The sequence below is a fragment of the Zootermopsis nevadensis genome, unplaced genomic scaffold (assembly GCF_977971745.1).
Source record: "Zootermopsis nevadensis isolate Lab colony 2312 unplaced genomic scaffold, Znev_1.0 Znev_ptg000002l, whole genome shotgun sequence".
In the NCBI taxonomy this organism is placed as follows: Eukaryota; Metazoa; Arthropoda; class Insecta; order Blattodea; family Termopsidae; genus Zootermopsis; species Zootermopsis nevadensis.
This window is the reverse complement of record NW_028259134.1, coordinates 14,095,900-14,122,158: the sequence shown is the minus strand read 5'-3', so window position 1 is coordinate 14,122,158 and position 26,259 is coordinate 14,095,900. Positions and strand designations below refer to the sequence as shown.

The 26,259-nt window shown below is 38.5% G+C and overlaps 1 protein-coding gene across 6 annotated transcripts in view; it reads right to left on the bottom strand.

Annotated features, from left to right (window-relative positions):
• LOC110836620 (protein groucho-like) overlaps positions 1 to 26,259 on the bottom strand; it is a 166,001-nt gene that overhangs the window by 22,319 nt on the left and 117,423 nt on the right. For 5 of the 6 annotated variants that reach the window (XM_087350319.1, XM_022078017.2, XM_022078021.2 and 2 more), the window contains 6 exons: positions 23,338 to 23,412; positions 14,548 to 14,580; positions 8,609 to 8,893; positions 5,756 to 5,857; positions 1,480 to 1,533; positions 651 to 803 (listed from right to left, as the gene is read on the bottom strand). In XM_087350319.1, the coding sequence (XP_087206445.1) occupies positions 651 to 803; positions 1,480 to 1,533; positions 5,756 to 5,857; positions 8,609 to 8,893; positions 14,548 to 14,580; positions 23,338 to 23,412 (702 nt within the window). The remainder of the gene's footprint in view (positions 1 to 650; positions 804 to 1,479; positions 1,534 to 5,755; positions 5,858 to 8,608; positions 8,894 to 14,547; positions 14,581 to 23,337; positions 23,413 to 26,259) is intronic. The other variant, XM_087350316.1, reaches the window with a different exon arrangement.

The window sequence follows — 26,259 nt, the reverse complement described above, 5'->3', positions numbered from 1 at the left end:
TTCTTTTCATATGCTGGGCAGCAATGGTGATTAGAGAAAGTGGCTCTGCATGGCCAGCCCCAGGAATGTAAGCATGCATGTGTGCACACGCACACATACACGTGCTTGGGAGGATGAGTCATAATAATTTATGTGCACCTGTCAGGAGAATGCTATATTTTGTCAGATAAAAACATGACTGCACTGCACTGATCCTCACAACAAACACAAGAGAGATAAAAGAAGGAAACATTGTATTGCCACTATATATGAGAAACTGCAATTTTTGTCCAAGAGATGCTCAGAATTCATTCTGACACGGAACAAGGCCGAGTTCCTGGCAAGTTAAGTAAAGGAAAAGAACATACGCATAATATATGAGAAATTGCACTTGCTTCCTTAATAATTTTCTTGGTATGACTCTCATACAAAATATCCAGAACAGTTCTTACCTATTATTAATAATCTATATTTACATTAATAAGGCAACACCCACATTTAGACATAACTTCAGAAGAATTAGTAAGACTACTGCCAATTCTGTAATCTCATTATCATAATTATAAAATCAGTGGTAAGGAGAAATATTGTTGGTATTTAAATAGAAACCATAACCCTGCATGTGATTTCTGTGATGATGAGGGCCCTGCAGGTAGGTGCCAAGATCTTACATCTTTACTTTTCAGGGAGGGAGTAGAGCGGCTGGAGCTGGACCCACTCCGGCTAGGTGGGCGCTCCGACTTAATGCTGCCTATTCCACCTTTTTCCCCATTCTCTCGGATGTCTCCAGGATGTTCACCATTTGGATGTGGAGATGATGGGTCCTGTAAAAAAACACTGTTAGAGGAGCAAAAGACTTCTCTGAATTAACATCAATGTTTTGCTAATGCTTTTCACACTGATATATATTTAATAAATCCTCCAAGAGCAAGAAACCAAAGTTACCAATTTAAAAATCAGAATATTGACATTTATTTACTGTTTAATTCACACCATTCTTTTGTTTCAGATAAACACATATAGTAATCCCAAACTACCTATCTGCATCAAGCCTTATTTCTCTAAGACACACATTGCCTATGTTTAGATCTCTCAAGTCAACTTTTCCTTCAGGCTTTCCATCTGAGACTGTGTAGGCATTTCTCATCTCTCTTATGCATACTCACTTTCTTAGTCTTTGGCCTAAATATTCTCCTCTACAGCCTGTTCTCTGACATTACTAATCTACGTTCTTCAGTAATGATGAGATGTTAAGTTACACGCCCATAGAAAATGAGCAAAATTACTGTTTTCAATGTAAAGATTAATGGATGGCTCATAAAAGAAGTGAAATTGAAGGAACTTTCTTCCATTCCTTTCACTTATCCTTAGAGAACTATATTATTTAAAACGTATTAATATGATAAGTGGTGTCAACAGAGAGTATTTTATATTCTGGTGCTACAAGCTATTAAGTAAAGAAAAATTAAATGGACATGAAATAATAACAGAAATGCACACCTCATTGGCTACATCAACAACCAGGTCCTGGTCACTCTTCTCTCCATCACTTTCCTGTGAGCAGAAAAAGATCAGAGGTTGAACAGTGTAACAATTTAATTTTCCTAAATTCTAGTGCACTTCAAAAATTTATAATTACATACTTTTAACTGCTAATCCATAACAATGACAATAAAGTAAACAGTCTGAAGCATGAGATTAAAGTGATCAAACTATTTCATCTGACAGGTGGCAGCACTGGTAAGAAATGCATATTGAACACATGACAGCATGAGTTCAAATAATAACTTTTATAATAGCAAAATATTTTACTGAAGCAACACTTTGTTCTTTTGTCAAAAAACAGATGCCACAGTTTAAGAACAAAGAATAAACAACATATTTGCTGTGAAAAGGCAACAAAAAAATGTTGCAGGCACTTAAAAATGCTACACGTTTATAGTGATGAAACAATATGTACAGCAGGGAGATAAATTAAAAAAGAGAAAACAAAGATTAAAATATAGTTATTTCAACAATTGCAAGAAGAGTACAAGCCATAATTTCATCACGCTCACATTCTACAACAAATGTTTTATTTTCAAAGTGAAGTCCAGCAGTTAATAACAGAGAATTTTAAAAGGAGAACTGAATTTGGTCATAAATCCTGTATGAAAGGAGATGGAAAATGTGCATAAATAACAACTGTCTCATCTATAAATACACAAAAATTTAACTGTGCACACCTGGTTGTCAATACAGGTACTCTACAAAATACAGAACTGAGATTTTACAGAAAAACCTTCATAATTATTCATGACAAACTCTGGCACATGGAACAGAATCTCACCTGTCATTAAAAAAAAACCTTATAAATCAACAAGTCATTTTAATATAACACAAATCAACGACTGAAAGAATGCAACCTCCTCCTACACTCATACTTGAAATTAGAAACAGTACAATATTACAGTAGGCACATAGCTTTTGCTATGCACAGCTGCAAGCGTAGTCATTTATGATTTATTTATCACAACACAAAGGGAAATGAGACACAGAGATAAAGATAATGGAGGGGAGGACAGAAAAATGCACACATTATATTATGCATATAAAGTGAGCGTTATGAAGTATTGATTTACATAAATTGAATTTGGATGGACACGGTTTCAGTTTTGTTTTCCCGAGCAATGGACAGGTCCTACAGCACCCACAGGCAATCCCTTTACTTTACATCATTTTCCACAACCCCTTCCCTTCAACCCTCTCTTTAGCTAACACCCTCTAAGCCCCTAACTGGACTGTTAAATGTACTGGGACCTCATTTCCGTAACAAGGTTGTCTGCTTGCTCTGCCTGTGCTTCGATAGCTTGGTCCTCCAGCCATCTATCGGACGGCTAGCGCACATGCAGGCTCTGGCACTGTTTGTTTTTTATACAAATCCATCAACCAAGCAAAGCAGTGCACAGTGCTTGCAAGCAAGAGCAATAACAGGGCAAGGCTCTATGAGAGAGAGGAAATGGAGACTGATCAAATTTTCGCAGCATCAGAAGAGGAAATTGTAACTGGTTCAGTCATCCAGCTAGGTTGGTAGACAAGCAAGCAACTGAGAATATGTGAACTGGACATGAATGCCTGGCAATCTCCCTCTCACACCACCTGAATATTGCTCTTGAAAAAAATCTGGCATCTGGATGGATGAGCAGTGAGTGAGGGTCAGCGTTCAATCACCCTGCCAGTCAAGAGAGATGCTAGGATAAAGTGGGAAAATGCTATGAGTGAGATAGAGCGAATTGATGGAATACAGGCACACTTGTTAAAAGAGTGAGAAGGAGAAGGAATAAATAGAAAGCATTTTCACCTGAACTTATGAAGTCTGATTTACAATGGATATTCAGCCATTGTCCTGTCAAACTATATTCCCCCAGAGTTCCTACTGACCTGTAAAAAAGTCTACCTCTCAGGACCACATTCCGAACCTATAGTTAAAGTCATGTGAAACAAGTTCCATGGTAACTTCATCCCCAAACTCTACCCATTTTCCAACAGTTAGAAGTGAAGGGTTTGTTCATTCATTTCAAACATATTTTAGTTTAAAAAAGGATAGATAGCCTTTATATTAAACATGCCTATTTTCCTTAAAATAAATAAAAAAGAGACAAATGTTTCTGAATAATTTAAAATGCAAGCATATGTCATCCTGAAATAAAGTGGAGTGGTTCTGGGTCACAAGGGACAGTGAGATACAGAGGAAGAACGAGTTGTCTGTAACCCTTCAACATTCATTTTACCTAATATGCAAAGTTTACCCAAGCCAAAATTAAACCACTTCCGATGTCTCTGCAAGTCAGTGAGAAAGAACAATAAGACATGAAGATTTCTGTCTTCTGGGCTGTTGCGCTGTGTAGTCTGGTCAATGTTTACCAACGTTTCAGAGGTCATACTGCCTCCGTCATCAGGACGATGACCTCTGAAACGTTGGTTAACATCAACCATACTACACGGCGCAACAACCTAGAAGACAGAAATCTTCATTCTCACCGCTGCGAAAACCTCACATCTTACAACAACATGACATCTTATATTTCTATCTTTAGGTAATTACTGGAAGAAATAACAGAATTTATTCAGATTATAATCTGCACTGTGTTCCAACAATTTTCCACTGTTATATTTTTATAATTATTATTACTGAGGGAAGTGGATTTATTCCACGTCTGTTAAATACCAATTCAGTCGCACTGAAAGAAAGTGGGATATTTTTAACAAAACAAATTTATTTCAGTCATAAATGGCATTCACTAAGGGAGAAGATTTAATGTTTTATTTCTAACAAACTGTCTATAAAACCTATTAACAACTTATACGAAAATGCATCTGTTTATTCAATGCATAGAGTTATTGTGGAGGACCAACATGTAATATGGACATCAGAAGTATCAAGACAACCAATATCTGGGATCTTGCACAGTGCGGTCTGGTAGAAGGTTACCAACATTTCAGGGGTGCTAACTACTATCATCATCCCAGCAATAAGTCACTGCCCTGATTATGAACGTGGTAAGTGCAGTTTTGTAACTTTCAATTGTAAACATACCTAAAAACATTTGTGATCGGCAATTTTGACACATTTTGTTAGGTTAGAAACATGGAGCATAATACAATTATCACTGCAAAGCCGGCTTAACCCCCAGGAAAGGACCCCGGTACCCATTGTAGAAGAGGCTGGGTGGGCCCCAGAGCCGGTCTGGACGCAGAGGCTAGAGGAAAAAAAAAAAATCCTCCGCCCCCATCAGGGATCGAACCCCGGTCATCCAGCCCGTAGCTAGTCACTATACTGACACAAAATAAAGATAAAACACTGAGAAGTATGGGTAAAAGTTATAATAAAAAAGGCAGAAGATTAATACACTGATGGGAAGAAAAGGTTGATGAAGAAAGGGATACAAAAGAGGGGGCAGTGTGATGGTAGAGTGAGAGCAAGTGAAAGAGAGAATTAAGCAAGTACAGAGTTAAGAAAAAAAGATCAGCATTGACAACAGAGTTTGACGGAAAGGTACAGAGAGAATAAAAAAGGACAGCAGCATAGGAATAAGTGACTGAAATAAAGAGATAGATCGATTAAGAGGGGAGAAATGTGAGAAGGAAAGGGCAGGGCATTACTCTGGTATTAGGGTTAGATTTTTATAGGCTTTGCTTGTTGATTACTACAGGATAAGGGTAGAAGGAACAGAGTATGAGGAGGAGGAAGGGGGTTGATGAAAGGAGAAAAGAAGGATGGTATGTGAGTGGAACAGAGGGGCTGTTGGTTCATCATGTATTTATGCTACCTTCATGCAAACTGAACCACAAAGTATGATACAGAATAACAGACAGACAGCATCTACTGTAATCAATTGAAAATAGCACACTTTCTGAAGAATAATAGAGGACTTCCTGACATTTACACAGTATTCTGCCTACAAGCTACACAGATAATAAATTAAAACCCAAATAGAGGCACTCCTACCCTCTGAAATATTAAAATGGTGTAACAACCTTATTAACAGAAATTGCTTAAGCTGAATGACACTGCCAACCAAACATGCAGTTGTTCTATGGGCGCAATGAAATAATTTTTATGCTATTTCATATTTAGGAACAAAATCATTCAACTGAACCACAAATAATATTGTCCAATGATTAATAAAAATGCCGAACTTTGATACTCCAAAGTAACATGTTTTAAATACAACTAGCAAGTCTCCTTTACATTCTTCTAGTAGGTAACAATATTCAATAAAGAATGTGAACTAACATGACCACCAAGTTTGTCTTCTTTCCTTCGCTTAAGGTCATGTTCCACATCTGGTGACCTGGATCGGTACTTTTCTCTTTCCGCAGGGGACACAGAACTCCGCTGAAACATGAGAATAACATGGACATCTAACTAAAAATATAACAACATACAACTACAGGTAGCCCTCGATTTGCGCCGGTTCAGAATAACGACGATTTTGAAACCAGCAAGTCAAAAAGTGAAAAAATGTATTTTACTATTATTTATAACGTTTTACAATGTATCTCGTACTGATTCTTATACTAAATCGTAATTCTTACATCGCTGATTTTGAATAAAAACTATAAATGCAGTCATCTCTGCAATTACGTATGTTTCGTTAACGCGAATTTGCTCCAATGAGATCGATGAATCGGTAAAAGCTGTTTGTGAAATGCAAACTTTTGCATATGCGAGTTTGCTCTTATGCAATTTCATTCTTGGCGCTTTAAATTTTCAAAGAATAATTTAATCTCTACGGAGGTACCGGGGTTATTTTTACTACGCGATTTTCTATAGGTCGGCGTCTTACATGAATGCAACTATCGCATAACAGCTGAGATGACTGTACACATCAATCACATGAAAGAATCGCAGTCAATCGCGGGGACCTACGAATTGCCGATTGTAAGTGCATAAAATATATTTTTTAAATTCCCTTTACTTTATTTACGTTATTTCAGAGCTTTAAATGTAATGCCATTATATTACTCGTCAATGTTTGGGTGCTGGGAATGCATGTCATTGACTTCCCGTTGATTTACATTATAAAAGAGTTTCAAATTACGCCGATTCCGTTTACGTCGGTTCGTCCAGGAACGCATCCCGGCGTAAATCGAGGGCTATCTGTACTGTAAAGTCACATGAACATAATAATAAATATACATATATGCAAAAGGAAAAAATCATGTAATATCAGAAGGTAAATTCAGAAAAACTTGACTTACATTAAGTTCTGTGCATGTGCGTGCGTGCGTGTGTGGAGGGCAATTAAAAATAAGAACCTTAATAAACACTCTCTCCCTCAACCACATCTGAGTGCTAGAACTAATGATGATAGTAGCAGTAACAATAGTAGTACTAGTAATCTTCGGCTTCTGAAATTATAAATCTGTTTCTACATATGGTACGACTCCTTTCATAAGTGATGAGCTTAACATAAGGAATCTACCTACACAGGATACTGCAACACTGAAAGATGGAGACAGATGTCTATGGTTTGAGCAGGATTACAGCTTATCTTCTGTGTGTGAGTGATAACACTTTAGACAACATGAACACTGTAATCAGCAGCTGCTGCTCGTAACAACAACAATTCAATAAACACGCCTAAAAATCCAAGAATTATTAATTATTACTGAAACAGAATATTAGTGACCTAAACAGAGCCACCCAATAATCATTTATCTGAGTAAGTTTTTATATCTGTAACTAAATATTTAGGTTGTAAATAATTTTTACAGATGAGGTGTGATATGTCCTGTTATCCCCAAATGCTTGACAGTATGAGTGTACGATTCAGGCCCATATTTAGTGGATGGAGTTAAAGGTTGAAACTCATCTGAAATACCCAGATGGCAACTAATTTTTGTTTATATTCATACAAAAAATATGTCAATTGTGATTATATGTAAAAGAAAATTATTTCACTGAGTATGATCTGCACTAGTATGTTCCCCTAATCAACACCGGGTCACAAATGTGTAACGAGAGTTACGCTGTTCTTTTAATAACACCGCTGCTAATACAAATGTACTAATGGTGACAAAGGTTTTTAAACTGACATAATAATACTAATAGAAATGCTAAAGAAGTTGTAATCCGCAATAATCAAACAACAAATGCAACCAAATTAGAAAGGTAAACCTTCTGTTTATATTGCTGGAACAGATGATCCACCTACAAACAGCAAACTTGCTCTTCCATCATCGTCAAACATGCAATTTAAGCTCCTCTATATGCATTAGTCTCAATCGCTAATTTACAGTGAGAACAAAATAAAGAGGGATAATTGTTATTGCTAATCAATAAAATACCGTCATGCATTTATTTAAACATATACAGATGATATCTGCTTCCTTTTCAATAATTAAATTTAGAATTAATACTAAATACAATAATATCTGGCGCGCGTGGAGTGTAATCGGAAAATGTGCACAGAACATGTCTCAGCAGTTAGAACTGTAATTAGCTGAAGTTCAAGTACAGAAAGATAATAACAACCAATAAAGTGCACGATGATATTTCAAGATGAATCAATTAAGGAAATACATGCTCACATTCACTTAACACTTTTTATCACCTTGAAATTGTCACCATTGCAAAAAAGTAAATATTACACTAAAACTATTGTAATGAATGGATATTAAATACGATTCATAATACCGATGGGAGAACATAAGATACGGTGTCCAAGAATAAACTTTTAAGAATACTCAAATGAAATTAATCATAAGAGACCATTTATTACTTTTAAAAGTTCTCATGATTAGACTTAATATATTAGAATAAATGGTTGTATAGCATGTTATGGTATGCACCTCTCAGCAAGCCAACAGTTTCACTATTTTTGTTTAGCCTATGCGAATCCATAAGATAATGGGTGCATGTATAACAACAAAAAACTCGCACCATTTTGATAGGGATATCTCACTCAGGACAATTTGTGAGACAAACTTGGGTGAAGCGGTGAGTATGAAGATTTCTGTCTTCTGGGTTGTTGCGCTGTGTAGTATGGTAGAAGTTTACCAACGTTTCTGAGGTCATACTGCCTCCGTCATCAGGGCGATGAAGACAGAAATCTTCAAAATTATATTCCTTCCTTTTACTTACCAGCCTTTCCTCTGGTAAAGAGCTGGGGCCTTTGATATCACTGGGGTCACGAGGGTTGTGTAGGTCAGCAGGTTTAAGAAGCGGGTGCTGTTGTTGGGCTGCTGCTGCCGCCGCCGCCGCTGCAGCGAGAGGAGCAGAAGCTGCCCCAGGAACTGCACCAGCCCCCAGACCACCTCCAAATGCTAGAAGACCACCTGGGCCCATGCCAGGAAGGCCAGGATGAGGAGCCATAGGTAAAGACGGTCCGTGTGCGGCGTGAGGTAACTGCTGTGCATGAATCTGTTGCTGCAATTTGTGTAACAAGACATCCTTAACTATGGGAAACCAATCTTATGAATTTCTTTTCATTGATGACATCACTCAACTAATTCCACCAGCTTTTGACAGTGTTGTAATGAACTGTTACCACCCACAGGTGACATTCTATTACTCACAAATGCAATTGCCACAATGTAAAAATAAGACATTACTGGGGTGGGACTAATGGTGAGAACAATGCTATTATCTAACCCCACCATTACACATTATCCCCAGGCACTTAAATCCAGTTCACTTCCACATAATCTTCTTTTCTAGAAATCAGTTCAATTTCTCCTCTACAACTCCTTAAATGGGACTGCTTTCCAAGAAACTTACACATTAAAATTCTGTAGGCATTTCTCATTTTCTAACCTTAGGAGTATTTGCAGGGACACGGCATTAACTGAACTGTATAAATCATGAACTTCCTGCCTTGTCATATAACCTTCTCAGTTTCTTATCTACTTCACATTTCTTAGATTAAAAAAAATATATAAAATTTAATTTGTAGGTTTAATTTCAGTGGCAAATCCTAATTTAATTTTTGTCATGCAGAAATACAATATTTCACATAGGCCACAAAGATAAATGTTGCACGAAAAAAATAATAAAAACAGTTCTGTTCCGTCGAGGCAGTACAAAGTTGCACATTGTCCACTCTGTGTATATATTTATAATTTTCATTCTACTGCAAATGCATATATTTGCATTAAAATTTTCACTTAGTATGTGTACTGTACCTCCCCCTTCAAAAAATGTCACTGGACAGTGATTTATAAGAATGCCACAGCTTGCAATTAATGTTTAGCTACGTATTTTAACAAAATGAATTGCTTTTGACATCAATGTCAACTAACCAGTTCCACGGTCTTTGTTAAATGATGACCACATTGTCTCCAACACAAATATTTGATACCTGTAATCTGTTAGGAGAACTTCTAGTCAATCCTTTGTTAAAATAGTTACAATTCTGCTAAATTTGCATTATTTGTAAGCTTTTATACACATTTGAACACCAGAGAACAAGATTCAAATACAAATAATAAAAAAATCTATGGTATTTTAAAACAAAGACAAATTTTTTAAATATATTTCTGAAGTGTGTAGAACATTTCATCATAAATCCTACCACATAAATAACCACCAAAGATGGAATGAACGAGAACATGGAATATTCATCAGGATTCCTACAATGAAATATGAACCAAACTGTCTTCCTTCTTAGAGACAGGCCTAGTTTGTTTGTAACGGGTATCAGAAAATAAAACCATTACACTTTCTTTACGTCTTCCTAAACATCTTGTTACATCAGATACATAAAACCTACAGAACCTTCAGATTAAACCCAATTAAATGTAAAACAGACCGACAAAATGAAAGTTTTGCCGGGATGTTAACTTAACCTGGAATACAAAAGAAAATGGCTGTCTTCTGAGCTGTTGCATCGACGTTTCAAAGGTGCCTGAAATGTCGGTAAACTTCTACCAGACTACAAAGCACAACAACCCAGAAACAACCATCTTATTTTTTACATATCTTAATTATTTTACACAAAGAATTATTCTACCCATTAAGCACACAGGAAGGCACAAGTATGCTTTTGCACCGCATTTCTAGTAAGGGGCTACAGGATTTAAAATACATCAACTATAAACACGGATTTCCCTGAAACAATCAAGCAGATTATAAAGAAGTAGGGTGTGATAATGCAAGATCGATCAGGGGTGAAATCTTGTGAACGCAATTATGAAAGGTGAGATTTGAGATTCTAATGGTGGTAAGTATTTAGATGACTGTCTTCTGGGATGTTAAGCCATGCAGTCAGGTAAAAGTTACCGACATTCATTGACTCCCTTGTTATCAACCGATCCTCACCATTTTCCCCACTGGTCTGGCCAAGAGTCTACCTTGTCTGACCGGTTCCCACATCTGAAATCAATTCCTCGCGTGTGGCTTACTTACTGCCTGATGATGGTGGCAGCAAACACCTCTAAAACATCCGCCAACTTACCAGACCACACGGCGCATCCCAAAAGACAATCTTCTTCATAGAAGTAACACTTTTGATCTCTTAAAAGACGGAAATTTTACTAGACGAACTGTGATCTTCTCAAGATGAACTCTGTGGTTAACAGGATCAGAGTCGCTCTCGTAGGTTCGAAAAAGATGTAAATGAATGAAATGAGACAAACCATTAACATATCTGACCAAAAACAGATAAAAGGGAAAATGGGCGGGTACTGGGGAAATGACTCACGTGTAGGTCGTGTTTCAAACTGCCGGTCCGTAATCGAAAACGCTACGAAACGTACAATATACACCCCTGTATTTTGAGAGGATGTAGATTATCATAGGAAGCTTGAAACCTGACCGGAAATAAACACGAAACACATGATGAACTTCAGCAACGGTTCTGGGAAAGAAACACCTGCGGACACTTCTGTTTTGAATTACTGTAACTGTTGACATTGCAGTGCACATTACAAAAAACGTCAATTATATGGCATTGTTTGCGACTATACACGCACACATCTCCCACGCACCAAAAGCCTGCCATCGATGTTTGTTTACTTATGAAATGGAACTACATAGCCACGCAAAAAATAACAAAACGATGGTACGAGTGATATGTTTTCCTACGTATTTGATCTGTCCACGCCGTAGTCATGGCGATACTGTTTCCAACAGATGAACTGAATGTAATTCGCAATGCACACTCGCCCCTCTTCACACATAGCTTTGCACATCCAATTAGTCTTTCCTGGGGAAATCTATGAAACAGAGTAAAAAACAAAATAATTTAGATCGTGACGCCACCGACGATAATTTCTTTTAGTCAGGGGCGGAGCCACGCTAACACGGCCGATATGAATGCTCAGCCTCTAGTGCCAGCGTATGTTGTAACACCACATTTTTGTCACAGAAAGAGAAAATTACGAGAATTGGACAGTTGTGGTGATGTCGATAGCACGCGCATTCTTCGGGATTATATGCCTTTTGCACAAAGTTCATAGAAAACACTGGAATAGGCAAGACGAAGTAAAGAAAACCGAGGGTAATGAAGAAATATGTATTTGAATCGGTTCTGCCAAACCTACATTTCGATGTTTCAACTTTCGGCTTTGCACAAACTTAAATTCCTAAAACATAATGACCATGGCAACATATTCTCTTCGCCGCAACTATAAGAATGACGCGGCATTTCTATGGACGGCCGGTGAAATAACAATTTCATATTAAAATATGTCAACAACGCAGAGACCTGTAACTGCCATACACAAAAAACAGGCCATCTCTGTGTAAAATTCAGCTGCCAGTTATTCAATTCAGAATTACAATGTGTCAATAATGCAATGGCCGGGAGCTCATGGGCAAATTTTCAAATTTTCGACAATTTATAGGCACAAAGAGACGACTGAAGGCATTAATGTCCAAACTGGTATATTTAGCACAATAAAACTGCACCAATTCAGACATCTGTATGCAAAACATACATATATTATTGAACACCGCTTCCGGAACACAACTAGTTTTTATTTATTTGTTGTTTCTTTAATGACGCTGTCAGTAGCCCACATTGTATAGAGTAGGATGACTAATGAATTACTTGGCAAGGATATGGAAGAAGGTGGTAGTGACCTAATTTAGGACACTATCCCGGCACTGACCTGGAATGACTGAAAATTATGTCAAGATACGCGGTCTCCGGGCAGAAAAAACTGGGATTTACCTAATTATCCGAGATGCAGTGTCAGAAAGAACCTGTTTTTGTTCAGCAGAACAACAATAAAAGCCTTCTAAGCAGAGGTGAGATAAAAAGTAAGGAGACAATGGGGCTTTAAATACAAAAATCATGGTAGAAAAATATTTAATCATTTCTCTTCCAGTTCAGGAAGAATCCTTGATTCTGACAAGGTTTTTCATGAGTTTGTGGGGTGCCTCTAATAGCAACTTTCAATGGCCATGCCAACAAAAAGAAGTTATTAAAATCACAAATCGTGAAGACGACTCTACCCCAAGAAAACATTTGAAACGAGAGTTTTGGTCTACGAATTTAGTTTTTAGCAAACAGGCAGCGAGATCAGGGCAAAGGTTTCTTTGATATTCTGTAGCATATCAGTGGCTGACATTGCATTTTATTTCTTCGGAAGACGATATTCCGTGGGCCGAAACAAGAAGCCGGTGCAAGTTAGTGGAATATGAGTAAAAATATCGCCGAATGTCGAAGTCTGATTAAAATAAGAACAAGAAAAAAGTTGGCAGCACACCTGCTTTTTGCCATCCTGACAGGTTTCAGTGTCCAGTAACAGCGACCAACACACTTCACACTTTCACAAACTACCCTGCCATCCACACATCTTCATAATAATTTGAAGGAAAATTCATTAGCATCTGCGTCCTGGGAAAGTTCATACTTCAACACTGAGTGGTTTTACAACTGTAAGTATATTTTCCATTTTATAAGATCCGTCAAACAAAAACCTTAGAATGTAAAACCCTGGGACTGCATGACAGTGGTTAGAGAGGTGACGGCAGTCGTTTTCTGCGGAATGAACACGGACTTTTTGGTCACGAGTCTATACTTACTTTGGTTGGCTCCAGGGTTTTTAAGGACATCAATAGTTGAATGGTAATCATGAAAAATATATTAACGAGTCACCTAGTTCTAATTCAAGACACAGTCGACCAAAATATGAATATAAATACGCATCCATGTTAGTTCTCAGCCACTCCTGTACTGTACAGTCTTATTCAGACAGCGATATCACAAGCTGTCAGGGACGAATTGCGAAATTCCAGCTGATGATAAGCCCTTGTCTTTCCCATCACTGCAGGGATAAATCATAACCTGCCAGCGTCCCATAATCTCGTGTTTAGTGTGTATACGTCGAGGGGGAGAAGGCAGGGTGGGACTTCTAATTGCAGAATTATAACTGATAAAACAGGTACATACATATCTAGTACATATTAAAGTAACACATTTTGTATTAATGTTCATTAGTTCAAATCCGTTGAGAATCCTTCCGAAAATAATCATAATATATTAAGCGGGATATTTTGTGTTCAGAATCCTTTAATTCTAAAACATCACTCGGCCTATGGTTTCTCTGTCTATCTCTATGTCTCTGTATCTCCTGCCTGCCAAAAGTACGCAAAATTAACTTGCCTCTCACTATTAAACAGTATTCGTATGCATGCCACATACGTTATTCTCATAATTGCATGAACTATTATACAGAATCCATCAGCAGCATCAGTGACAATGTGGTAGCACCAAGTGTCAGTGACGATCCTTCGACATCTCGATACAGTCGCTATGCCCTGCATAACTGTTTATTCCGGAACAGATATTAGCCTTTGTAATTTTCGCATTATCCAAGGTGACACAATACCACAAAAAAGTACGTGGCTGAGAACCCTTGCCTTACAGCCTACATGCGTCAATGTTTTCCAAATTATTTAACCAGGGCTCACCGCACACGTACTGGGGATCACCCCCCCCCCCCTACTGCCTGTTTATTTAAACTGAAACTAGCAATCACAGACCGATTTAAACTTAAAGCTACAAGCAAAGACTTCTTTGCATAACTGAGCAAAATCACGCGATGTGGTTTTAAAAACAGAAATTGAAAACTTACCAAGAGCTGCTGTAGCCCCTGCTGCTGTTGCTGCTAAAATAGAAAAGAAAAAGAACACGTCATACATTTAAAATCTTTTTAAAAAACACTACCAACATGAACATAAAAATCACATATTTTTTTCAAGCACATGAAGTTGACTTCAGGAGCTCTGAGAACACAACTCAAAAATTACACACAAGTGCATCCAGAAAACCATGCGTGGTTTGTAAATCTGTAAGCACTATACTGACCGCAACAAACAGATAACATATATATATATACATACACACACGCGAATGGCGTCTGCTTCACGTTTGAAGTGACTGCATACTTTATATACCAACTCTCCGAAGGGCAGAAGCGTCCAAAACTCGGACGCCGTCGTTCGTGTGGGTCACTTTAAAAATGAAATTCACACGTCCTTTCATCAGGTTCTAATTATTTTTAGAATGGAAATAAAAGCATGGACAAGAACTGAGTTCTAACTATGTAAGTAATGCTCTGATAGCAGAATCGAAGGTCTAAGACTGCAAATATCACAGAACGCCGCTGAATATATTTTTGGTTAACTTAAGTCAGTCTTGGATCTTCACAATCTATAGGCCTATAGCATCCATCGTAATGCCATCTTCTCATTTCCAAATCTCTTCCTTCAGGATATCCGATTAAAATCTTGTATGCACTTATCACTCTGACAAGACCAATAAATACAATGGCGAAGTTGATATATTAAGTTCAGGTACATCAACTGTGATATTGTTGTGGAGGAAACGACTGGGAGACATTTTTATGTCGGCCACTGTATTTCTGCACGGCAGCCTGCCGAGTCTTCCAACAAGCCTCTCCAATAAACAAGGAATCAGTCATTATTCCAAGAAAACAGAAGCAATGCTCGGTAAACAAATAGTTACAAATCATAAAGTCGTAAGAGTATAGCCGATAATCGAATTTGCAGAGACTAACTCACTTCTCTGGAAAGGTGCACTAAAACTCAGCAAGAAAACAATAACGACTCATATAGCGCCATGTTGACAGGCAACGATTATCACATACGTGTGAGACGGGCCTTATCTACAGGTGTTTACGGCTTCAACTACTATTCTCAGAAAATGCTAATAGCGAAAAGATAAAGTTCTCTGGTAAAAGTTTATTAAAATAAGAAGAAAATGTTAATATACACCTATAAGATTTCATTGAGGTAAAGAAAATCCGGAAAAGGGTAGCCCTGGAGATGGAGGCATTATGTTCCTCCGAAACGCTGGTATATCTACGTATACGTCCACACGGCGTTACAACCCAAAAGACGAACATCAAATCGTCATCATACCGAGAACCCCAGGAATCTTAAAATCATGTCTAATTTAAACCTCACTATTCAAAGAAAACCAGATCACAACATTCTTGCTTATGTATCGTAGAAACAGAAAGGAAGATACTACGGCATACAAAGTATCCAATTGAAGGCGTCTAAAACTGGTTTTGATCTCTTCATGCAAACATTATTTTACGTACGTATATCTATTTGGTGCACGATACTCATAAAAACTTAGAAAACATTCTAGTGTTAATCATTTCCTGCAAAATGTCAGCGGAACTACAGATGACAGTAATCACAAGTTACATAATATTACAAAACACCCTAATGTTCACGTGCATGAAGAAAGTTACTTTTTTTAAGCCTACAAAACCAGCATGGAAGAAAAATGCATTATTTAACACAGCTTGACAGAAAGGCAGACATATTATTTACGAACTCCGAAGAACATTTGCTGACCTTCCGACTTGTATCCTAAATAGGGGCGGCAAAGCATAAAATACTTTGCATGAAAGGCAAAAATCAAAAGGGCCCTCAGAAAGCAAGGGAATTTCGAAACAAAATTTCGCTCGATTTCTGTTTCTTGTTCCGTTGAACCGCTGTGTCAACTTTATCAATTATACAGAGTTAGTCAACATACCCTTTACAAAACTAGGGGCGGGGCTTGTTCCGGGGCCTAAAAATTCCTTTTAACGTGGGTTCGGAAATGGGTTCTTCTCGTTCTTCCCACGAGAAAGGTATCCGGTTTTGAATTATGCATTGATGCGGGGAGAACTGACTTGGTTGATAAAGTCATGACTTTGTGTTGCACACATCTACAAAGCCGATTTTATTCTCCTAGCAAACAAGATGTGGTACAGGATAAACTTGAAATACGACTAGTACAACCGTTATTGGGTTAATAAACTGGTTAGATGAAGCAGCACACCCCTCATTTGGACCATACATAGCAAATTTAACAGTTTGCGTCTAAATTTAATATTAACAAAACAAAAGATTTAATTTATTTTTATCTTTTCAAGGTAGTTTACATAATTTTAATTACGAATCAAGTTAACAGCGGTATTTACTTTCACTGATATTACAAAAAACCAGGCAGAAAGTACGACATTTGTATTCACTTCTACGTCTTAGTCTTTTTTAATTCTAGCACACGAACAATAAATGCGTAGGCTCAGACGTTTTGTGGGACGATGCCAAATATGATTAACCAATAAAATTTCAACTGTGGAAAAGCTCCGAGTCCTCCAGAATTTAGACAAAGGCTCCTTGTAAAGATTCCAAGCACACAGGTGCGTTGGAGAAGACAAATCATTAAGATCATTACGCAGAAAGACTGAAACTCAAATAGTTTCAAAATGTAGAACTGAGTCCACGTTTTGTGCGCCATCTGCTCTTGCTAAATCTGAAGGCAGTATTCAATCAATTAAGAAACATCAAAGATGCTTCTGAGTGTGCAATTCGTCAGCCCCAGTCGCAGACAACCTTAACATTCCACTCCCAGTAGGTCAGACTCCCCTATTTCTGGAATAGCTAGCCTCTGTGCGGTTCAAGATGGAGGATGAGCGCAAGATTTACAGTGTCACTCACCTTGGAGGAAAGCCGTTCAGCGCTGTCATAAAATGTATGAACTTAAACTGAACAACTGTCATTATCTACAAGGAAGATTAGTGTAGCGCCAGCGACCCAGGTATGAATTTCTGATTATCCAGTTTGAAGCTCGGCTCACTTATCCGTTATCCTGCGATTTCTTTCGTGGCTATCCTCAAGTCTTTCCGTCAAAATGTTGGGTCAGTACCTTGAACCACGTCAAGACGTTTCTTACTCACTATACATAACCTCATTCGACGCTATGAAGTTCCCTGTCCAGCTAAAAGAGTGCCGTTACATAATTCAAGTCACAATCAATAAGACGGCCTACTATCACTACCCAAACTAACCAATGGAAAAGAGTCTTTATTGAGAAGCTAAGCGTCACTCAGCTAGTCACGAACTCCCCGACTTTTATAGAAACCAAAAGTTCATGACCACTTTCACAATAGCACCCCCAGTCTAATAATTTATTTCCACATGTGTCTAGGTTATCCAACTGGTCTCCGTAGTTCAGGTTTTCTTAAGAATATTTTGTTTGCATTTCACTTGCTATTCAATTTTTAAGTCAACGGCCAAATTTCAAATCCATATAAAGGAATACTTACAATTACACTACGAAATATACATTTTTAAAATAATTCCTTCGATATATATTTTCCCACGACATTCCACTCAAAGCTTTTCTTTTTTCGTTTTCCACAGTGATGGGCAAGAAATATAACGTTTTGTATTTCGTACACTGCGTTTATTCTCTTTGGCTCCTGGTTTTTTTATCGTATTTTCGTAACCAGACCTCAGAACCATAATCGCCACAGCTATTATACAACTGTGGCCAAACCACTAAAAGTATAGAATGCTTATTATTTCTTTCTGTTTATGAGGACCTGGGAATCTGGCATATCGCAACATAAATCAAGCATGTTAAACATCGTGATGTACAAAACCTTTTCCTTGTGAACATACAGGTTAGTGTAGCTGTTGCGATCTCGAATTTCATTACACGATTACAACATCTGTACTTTAAACTACAGATGTTATAAAACAGTACCATAAACATAAATATTATAATATTTGAATTCTTCGTCTAAAATATAAAACGTGTCACAAATCAAAAGTATCGAAATAAAAACAGAGTGAGAATATCTTAAGTGCAAGCAAATTTCAAACTTAACCTACTTCTAATTAGTATTTGAGGATTTCAAGACGGCGAGTATGAAGGTGGCTGTCTTCTGAGTTGTTGCACCGTGTAGCATCGCCCTGTTGACGGAGGCAGCAAGGACCTCTGAAACGCCTGCAAGCTTCTGACAGACTACACGGCGCTACAAACCAGGAAGACAGCCATCTAAGCGTAATTGTTCTGTTTAAAAACGAAAAGCATCGCAACAGCTTAATAATAAGCCACTCGAACCATCTCCGTTTTTCAACAGCGCTAATAAAACCAAAAACATTAGCTGGTTTCCAGCCCTATACATATGCATAGCCCTATATAGAAGGACGACATTGGTTCATGAATTAGCAATTAAACACGGCTTATCATAATGAACTTGAATGGCATCAGATTAAATATTCGGTCCTAATTAGGGAGAAGCAGCAGTGGTAGTAGAGATGAAGAGATGTGAAATGAGCTAGATGGGTGCGAAGTAGGGGGGCGGAGGAGAAAAGGGGTGGGGGTGGGGTTAAAGTTGGGAAACTACGGTGAACAGAGAACAGCTACAGAGGATGGAGGGAAAGGGGTTAACTTTTGACATCATTAACCTTGTCCTACACTATATACACGGAGAAAGAGTAACTGCAGCCCCATCCCTTCGTACTGAACCGACTAGAAACCAAGCTGACCACACGTATGGCCACAGGTACCTTAGTAGCCTGTCCTCCTCCACTCGTGTACACAACACATTACTACACATTGCATGCGTTCCGTAACTGCAAGGCACTGTCAGACGTACGAAATGTGGCACGTGACAGTGTGCTGTTTCACATATCTCGAGGAGGTAACGACACATTACCTGTTGCCACACAATTGACAATATGCCCGGAAAGACCATAATTCACCTGGATAAACGCAATTATAAACAAAAATGCGGATCTTGGAACAACTAACTGTATAGAGCAGAGCCCTTCTTCATAATCTCAAGCAGCAAAGAAATTCACTGCTTTTTATGGAACCCTAAGGGTTGTGACAGCCCACTCGGAGTTCGATTCTCGAGATAGACTTAGACTGGACTTTTGGCGATTACTCCAGTTTATATGCAAGGAAAGGGACTTAAGTTAGTTTTGTTTCGGTAGCGCCTTCCTTAATCGAAATTTATAATCAAATTGTATTGAATTTTCCGGAGTTGATGGTTAGTATCGCTAGTTCGGGCCACATCTTGGGGGGGGGGGGGGGGGACTTGTTTGTTCCACCGGACGACTGCCTGGCGCCAGCTACGTGACTAGATGAATGGGTGATTTTATGATCGGTGGCTCGACTTGGTGGGATGAGTAAGCTCTTCCAGATGTGTTCTAGCCGTTAGAAGACTTAGGATAAATCACGTCATTAACCACCAATGGGTTTAAAATGACCTATCGGCGGCAAATTTGTAAGGTTCGAGTGATGAACCACTCAGCCAATGAGAACACTCTCTTCAGATTAAAAAGTCTTGGGGGAGTCTTGCTGAACGCGGTGTGTGTCCAGCAAGGGGCTTCCAAAAATCACTTACGCGTCAGTCTCGACCGCTGGTAGTCCTGCACTCGAACAGGAGAGGAAGGAAAGAATAAAAGTGCCCGAACAAACCCAACCAATATAGTTATTTACGGGACAACATCCTTTCGTATTCCACCGCCTCGCACCTTGCTCCGGGAACCCTTCTTCGCCACCACGTACAGTAAAACCCCTCTAGTTGGACACCTCTCTATATTGGACACTTTTAATTGGAACCGGCGAATATCCTATAATTTTACATATTCACAATACCCTACATCTTGGACACCCCCTTATCCTGGAACTTGGTCACCCCTTTTTGTTGTAAGTTGGACAGGTTCATGCACTTAACTTCGATGCTTTTATGGGAAACGTTTACAGTTAGTATTTTGTTGTTTTGAATTTCTGACTGATGAATGCCTTCTACCTGAGGATTTGCTTATGGTTGAGGGTGTGAGACATTGAGCACATCACTGGAATGCAGTGAAAGTGTATAGTTATTCTTTTGTTAAACACCTCACTGGAGTTTTAACTTTGTCAGTACTGTGCTTGCAACTGAGTTAAACAGTGTTAACAGAAATTGGAACGGTATGTGTTCGCTCATATTCAACGAGGAATGGTTGAAACTTTATTTGGATTGCGGTGAAAATTAGAAAGAGGATGGAAAATTCCAAGATAAAAGCAAAAAAGCAGTGTCTTGTGACAGACTTTTTTTTACAAGAAATAAGTGACATCATATGTTGAGCTAATGCCGTAAGTACAATTACAAAAATACATTCTGAACATTGCAACCATGACAGTGGGTTTAAAAAAGATTATTATTGTCATTAATTCTTCATTCAAGCAAGCCTACAGTAGTTAGATTATGTAAGTAAATACATCGCATTGTCGGTAAACGTAAAATATTGGTGCCCTTCCCTTTGAGCTTATCCATGCAAGTTTAATTTACTGAAAACAAAATTTGTAAAAATTTAATTTACCCTTTTGATTTTTCTTATCAATAATTTCCTTTTTGTGAAGGGCTTCATAATACTTTACAATTACCACATTGTCATTACACCACAATTTTGAAGGATGATCTTCCCCTTTCCCTCTATCTTGGACACCTCTGTAAGTTGGACACATTATCGTGAAACAGCAAGTGTCCAAGTTAGAGAGGTTTTACTGTATATTCCTTGAAGGCAAGAGTCCATGCACCTGAGCTACAAAAACGCAACCCAACAGAAAACCCCTTGTAACCAGCCGGGCGTCCTGATGGAGAGTTTGGAGTGAAAGGACGGTTACAGGGTCATTACCGCGATCACAACAGCCCGTCACTGGTCCCTATTCGGACCCAGTTTAATCCAAACTACATTACAACACTATTTCGCCAAGATAAAAATAAAAACGAAACGACATTTAACAACAAAAGTAGTTGATTTGTTGTACTGCATCCAATGACAACGTTAAACGCAACTGTCACTCCCCAACCTCCGATTGGAACTGTACGTATAACTCACCGCCAGGCGCCACATTTTCCGGATCCGATTCTAGCATCGCTCAACGAACACTATGAGATCAACATCACGCTAAACCCGTACAAGCACACTCTATGTGCACTTTTAATAGGCTGAAATTAATCCATGAAGAGGAGCTTCGAGGATTAAACTCCAGCACCGACTGTGGTTTTCACGGCGGGAATTCAGAATCATGGCGACATATTTCAACACTATGGCCATCTTCAGGGTATAATGTATCATCTAGTTACAATGTATTCAATACCAACAAGCCCACAAATAATGCATACATTTCTCTTGTAACTTGGATATGGTATTATCAGTACAATTTATTTTTGTACACGTTATAGTCACGTCATTCAATAACAGCCTGAAATTACTATGGCGTTGAAGCATGTCGCCATAATTCTAAATGATCAAACTAAGTATGAACACATTAGCGTAGGCAGAACATTACCTAGTACTGTTTCACAACTACACAAAACGAAATGCAAAAATGTAGTTCTGTTTCTCATCTTTGCACTTCTATATTGGAGACGGGAAAATTGTCTCGTGCCCAGTTTTGGTTACAGAAAGAAAAAAAAAAAAAATTAACGCGGGCATTGGAACTCCAAAAGTTGCATTTCCGTTAAGTCTCGGATGTTGATAAAAATAAGATGGACTGATAAGGACTTTACTGGAGAGCATCATTTGGCATAATCCTACAAGTTGATAGAATGACTCATATTTATTTTTACTCGTGACTTTAATATTTTCTATGTGCTATGGATGAAAACGTAAAAACTTGTAATAAAGTCCGTCTTAGTTAACAGTAACAGAACACAACCGCCAACCACACTCTTCCCCCTTAACCTCATTTAGAAACAATAAAAAATATGGATAGAATTTAAGCATGCTCATCTCGAGAGGAACAAATGAAGCACGGCTATTGTGGTCTCTAAATGGGATGTGGCGGATTTGTGAAACGTGTCTTCGTTAACAAGAATTTTTCCTTCAAAGCAACATCGTTCCATCTAGTAATTACGTCTCATCGGCCACGTGAAAACACGAGATCATTTGTGGTACACCTTTCCCTTTTTATGTCTCTTAATTGCCCGTTGCCTCAATGACTACTCCCAACTTCTACTTTAAATCTTTAATTCCCAAGGCCGAAACAGAGAAGCTGCCAGCCTTACCACGCCCCCAACCACCGAAGTCCAGCATCCTATTCTACTACGTCTGTCCACACCGTCCTGCACTAAAAGGATTAAGGACTGGGCCTCGAGTAAACTGCAAGCCAGAGGAAGCACATCGCCTTCTGTATTGGCTTACCAGCAAAACTGTGGAATGGAAGAAAGCAAACAAATGGAAGGAGGTTTTCATCACAAGAAGTTCGAGGAATATACAGGCCCATAAAATGCTCAAATCAGTACATGAGGCTGTAAGACATGCATCGATCCTTGTCTGTGAACAATTTCGTGCAAACATCCAGACTGTCAGGTCCACAAATTTACGCGCCGCCGCCATGTTCATAATTTTAAACATTTTACGCACATTCCATTCAAAATTTTTTATCTCCGTACAAAACTTTAAATGATTAATTCCAACATTTCATTACTGACTGCTGTCACCGAACACCCTCTGGCGGGCGTGAATAGAAACTGATCTTATACAACACACTACTTATAAATATGCATTTGTGAGTTAATGGCCTAAGTACTTGTACAAGTAGGTATGATGCTTACCCCTATGATAGCGTTCAGTTCAGTCATAGTAACTTGCTTCGCTCTCTCCACAGCCGTGGCCACCTGCTGCTGGTGCTGGAACAAAGAAATACTGATCGTGTAACGGGGTCTCCCTGCACAAATTCTGATTACTAAAACGATGGTCGACAATGGCATAAAGCGACTATGCTCACGTAGAGTCTACGATATCCAAGAAAGATGGCATGGCGTAGTCTTAATTATTGGAAAAGGGTATCAAAAATCGGGATTGTTAACATGCTAATTGCGCGCACTTTGACGTAACACGCTGTATCACATTTCTCACGATTTTAATTGTATAACCTTTGTTTTGACGTGATTGTGCATCATGGAACAAGTACGATGTATATACCCAAACGCAAAAATGTCCCGACCTCCCACCCTCGCTTCGGGATTTGGTTAATACTTTGGAAAAAGTCACCCTCTTCCACTGGACTTCTTATCTTGTACTTTTCACAAAGTATTGCCAGGTTAATGAAATAAAGTATGGGTGGTAAATGAAGCATGCATAAGGAGAATACAAGTAACTGCCTTGTATAAAAATGTGCGGAAGATGTTAAAATATTAAAATGTTCTGAAACGAAGAAGCGGACGAAACAATTTGATATCAATAAAAATTAAGTTTACTGGAAAATAATTGTACTAACCTTGAAGAATTAAGAAAAAACTAGAAAATGTCTATAAATAAGATTTGAAAACAGAATACAATTATGTAAGATTTGAGGTTTTCACAGCGGTGAGTATTCAGATTTCTGTCTTCTGGGTTGTTGCGCTGTGTAGTATGGTCGATGTTTACCAACGTTTCAGAGGTGAATCGCCCTGATGACGGAGGCAGTATGACCTCTGAAACGTTGGTTAGCATCGACCAGACTATACGGCGCAACAACCCAGAAGACAGAAAGCTGAGTACAATTAGCAGCATATAACTGGACGTTTGAAAGGGGGAGTAGAATTATAGTTATAAGAACAAATATTTTAAGGTCTATAGTAGGGAATGTATTCAGAGCTATGGGCCTCAGAAACACAGTACTTACCTAGCTTTTGAGGTAGGAGCAACAATACTCATTCAACGCAAAATACTGGACATTTCTGTGAGACTTTATTTAAAATAAAAAGCTTCTGATAAGGTGGCATTTGTTTTAAACGAAAAATACATAAAGATACTGTCTTCTGAACTGCTGCTTCGTGTAATCTTGTAGTTTACCGACGTTGCGGAGGTTTATCCTGCTTCCATCATCTCACTCATCGCCCTAATGATGGAGGCAACAAGAACCTCCGAAACGCTAGTAAACTTCTACCAGACTACATGACGCAAAAATCCAGAAGGCAACTATCTTTAAACTGTGTATAGTTCTCGGGGTGTCTGAGAAATCGCTTTGTATACAGCCTAACAGCGAACCGCACAAGTACATGGACACAGACGCAGTTTCCATTACAAAGCAGGAACGATGAAACTGTCTAGAACAGCAAACTGAGACTGCACCACAAAAAAGTTATGGCCCTGATACGGTGTAAATCTACAGGCTTAATACGTAACAGCGAGAGGGAAGCAAATCGATAGTTCAGTTTACGTGGCCAGAAGCGTTTAAAACGTCCCTTGTTGCAAAATGGAGATTAAACAATTCAACAAGAGAAGGACTACCAGTGCCTACACTGGCGACCATACAATTAAAACTGGTGTCAATACTGTGTATTCCAGCGACAGGCGCTGCTCTGCCCCGCTCTGACAAGCACACCTATTTTCAGACAAATATAAATTGCGATAAACCAACATGCAAGCAAAACTAACAAAGCACAGACAGACGAGCTCGTTTACGTCAATTTAAGAAGCCGAATTTAAGTCACTGACGATTATCACATCGAAAACAAAATGCCTGATACGACAATGTAAGTAACGTAAAATATTTATCTCGTCGGTAGTCACAACTGAGCCAGAGACATTTCCTGCTCAAAATAGAGGCAATATTATTATAGAGAATTAAACAAAAGTCGTCTTATAATCGGTTAATTTGCCGAGTTATAAAATTATGCGACCGTTTATTAATTATTTATCCATTATCACGCACAAGAAACCATTTTACTGTTTCACTACAGTCACATTCACAACGAAAAATAGATCCAACTGTTAAATTACGTATATATCTATAAAAATTCCCCTACCTTTTATGGGTCCCGAAGTTCACTGTCGTGTTCACAAGATTCCGCCGCTGGAACCTACTCAGAGCCAAATAAATCCAACCGACATACACTCATCCTAGTTGTTTAATATCCATCCTCATTACCTAAGTCTTCCAAAAGGAGTCTTATCCTCAGGTTTCCCGAGAAAAACTTAGTACACATTTCTTATATCCTCCGTGTCAGGATACATATCTCGCCCATGACATCTTCCTTGTTTAGATGAATCAACAGACTATTAGCTAAAGAGGATAATTACGGAGTTGCTCATTACGCAGTCTTCTTCAGTCTTCAGTTACTTCCCCCTTTAAATAAAATAAAATTACTTTACTAAAAATAATGCAGCAGGCAGCAATCGTGCTTGCAATGACGGGTTTCTGATTGGTAGGTAGGCCTAATAAACGAGCAGAGGCTAAAAATGTATCTTTTAGATGACGGAACATCTCGCAAAAACACGTATCCTCATGAAGATTTGTCTTCTGGGTTGTTGCGCTGTGTAGTAAGGTCGATGTTTACCAACGTTTCAGAGGTCATACTGCCTCCGTCATTAGGGCGACTCATCGTTGGTAAACATCTACCAGACTACACGGCGCAACAACCCAGAAGACAAATCTTCATACTCACCGCCGTGAAAACCTCAAATCTTACGTATCCTCATATTCTCCTGACGAATACCTGAATACTACTTTTGATCTTGTCAAGACCGCCCTCTTCTAAATCCTTGTACGT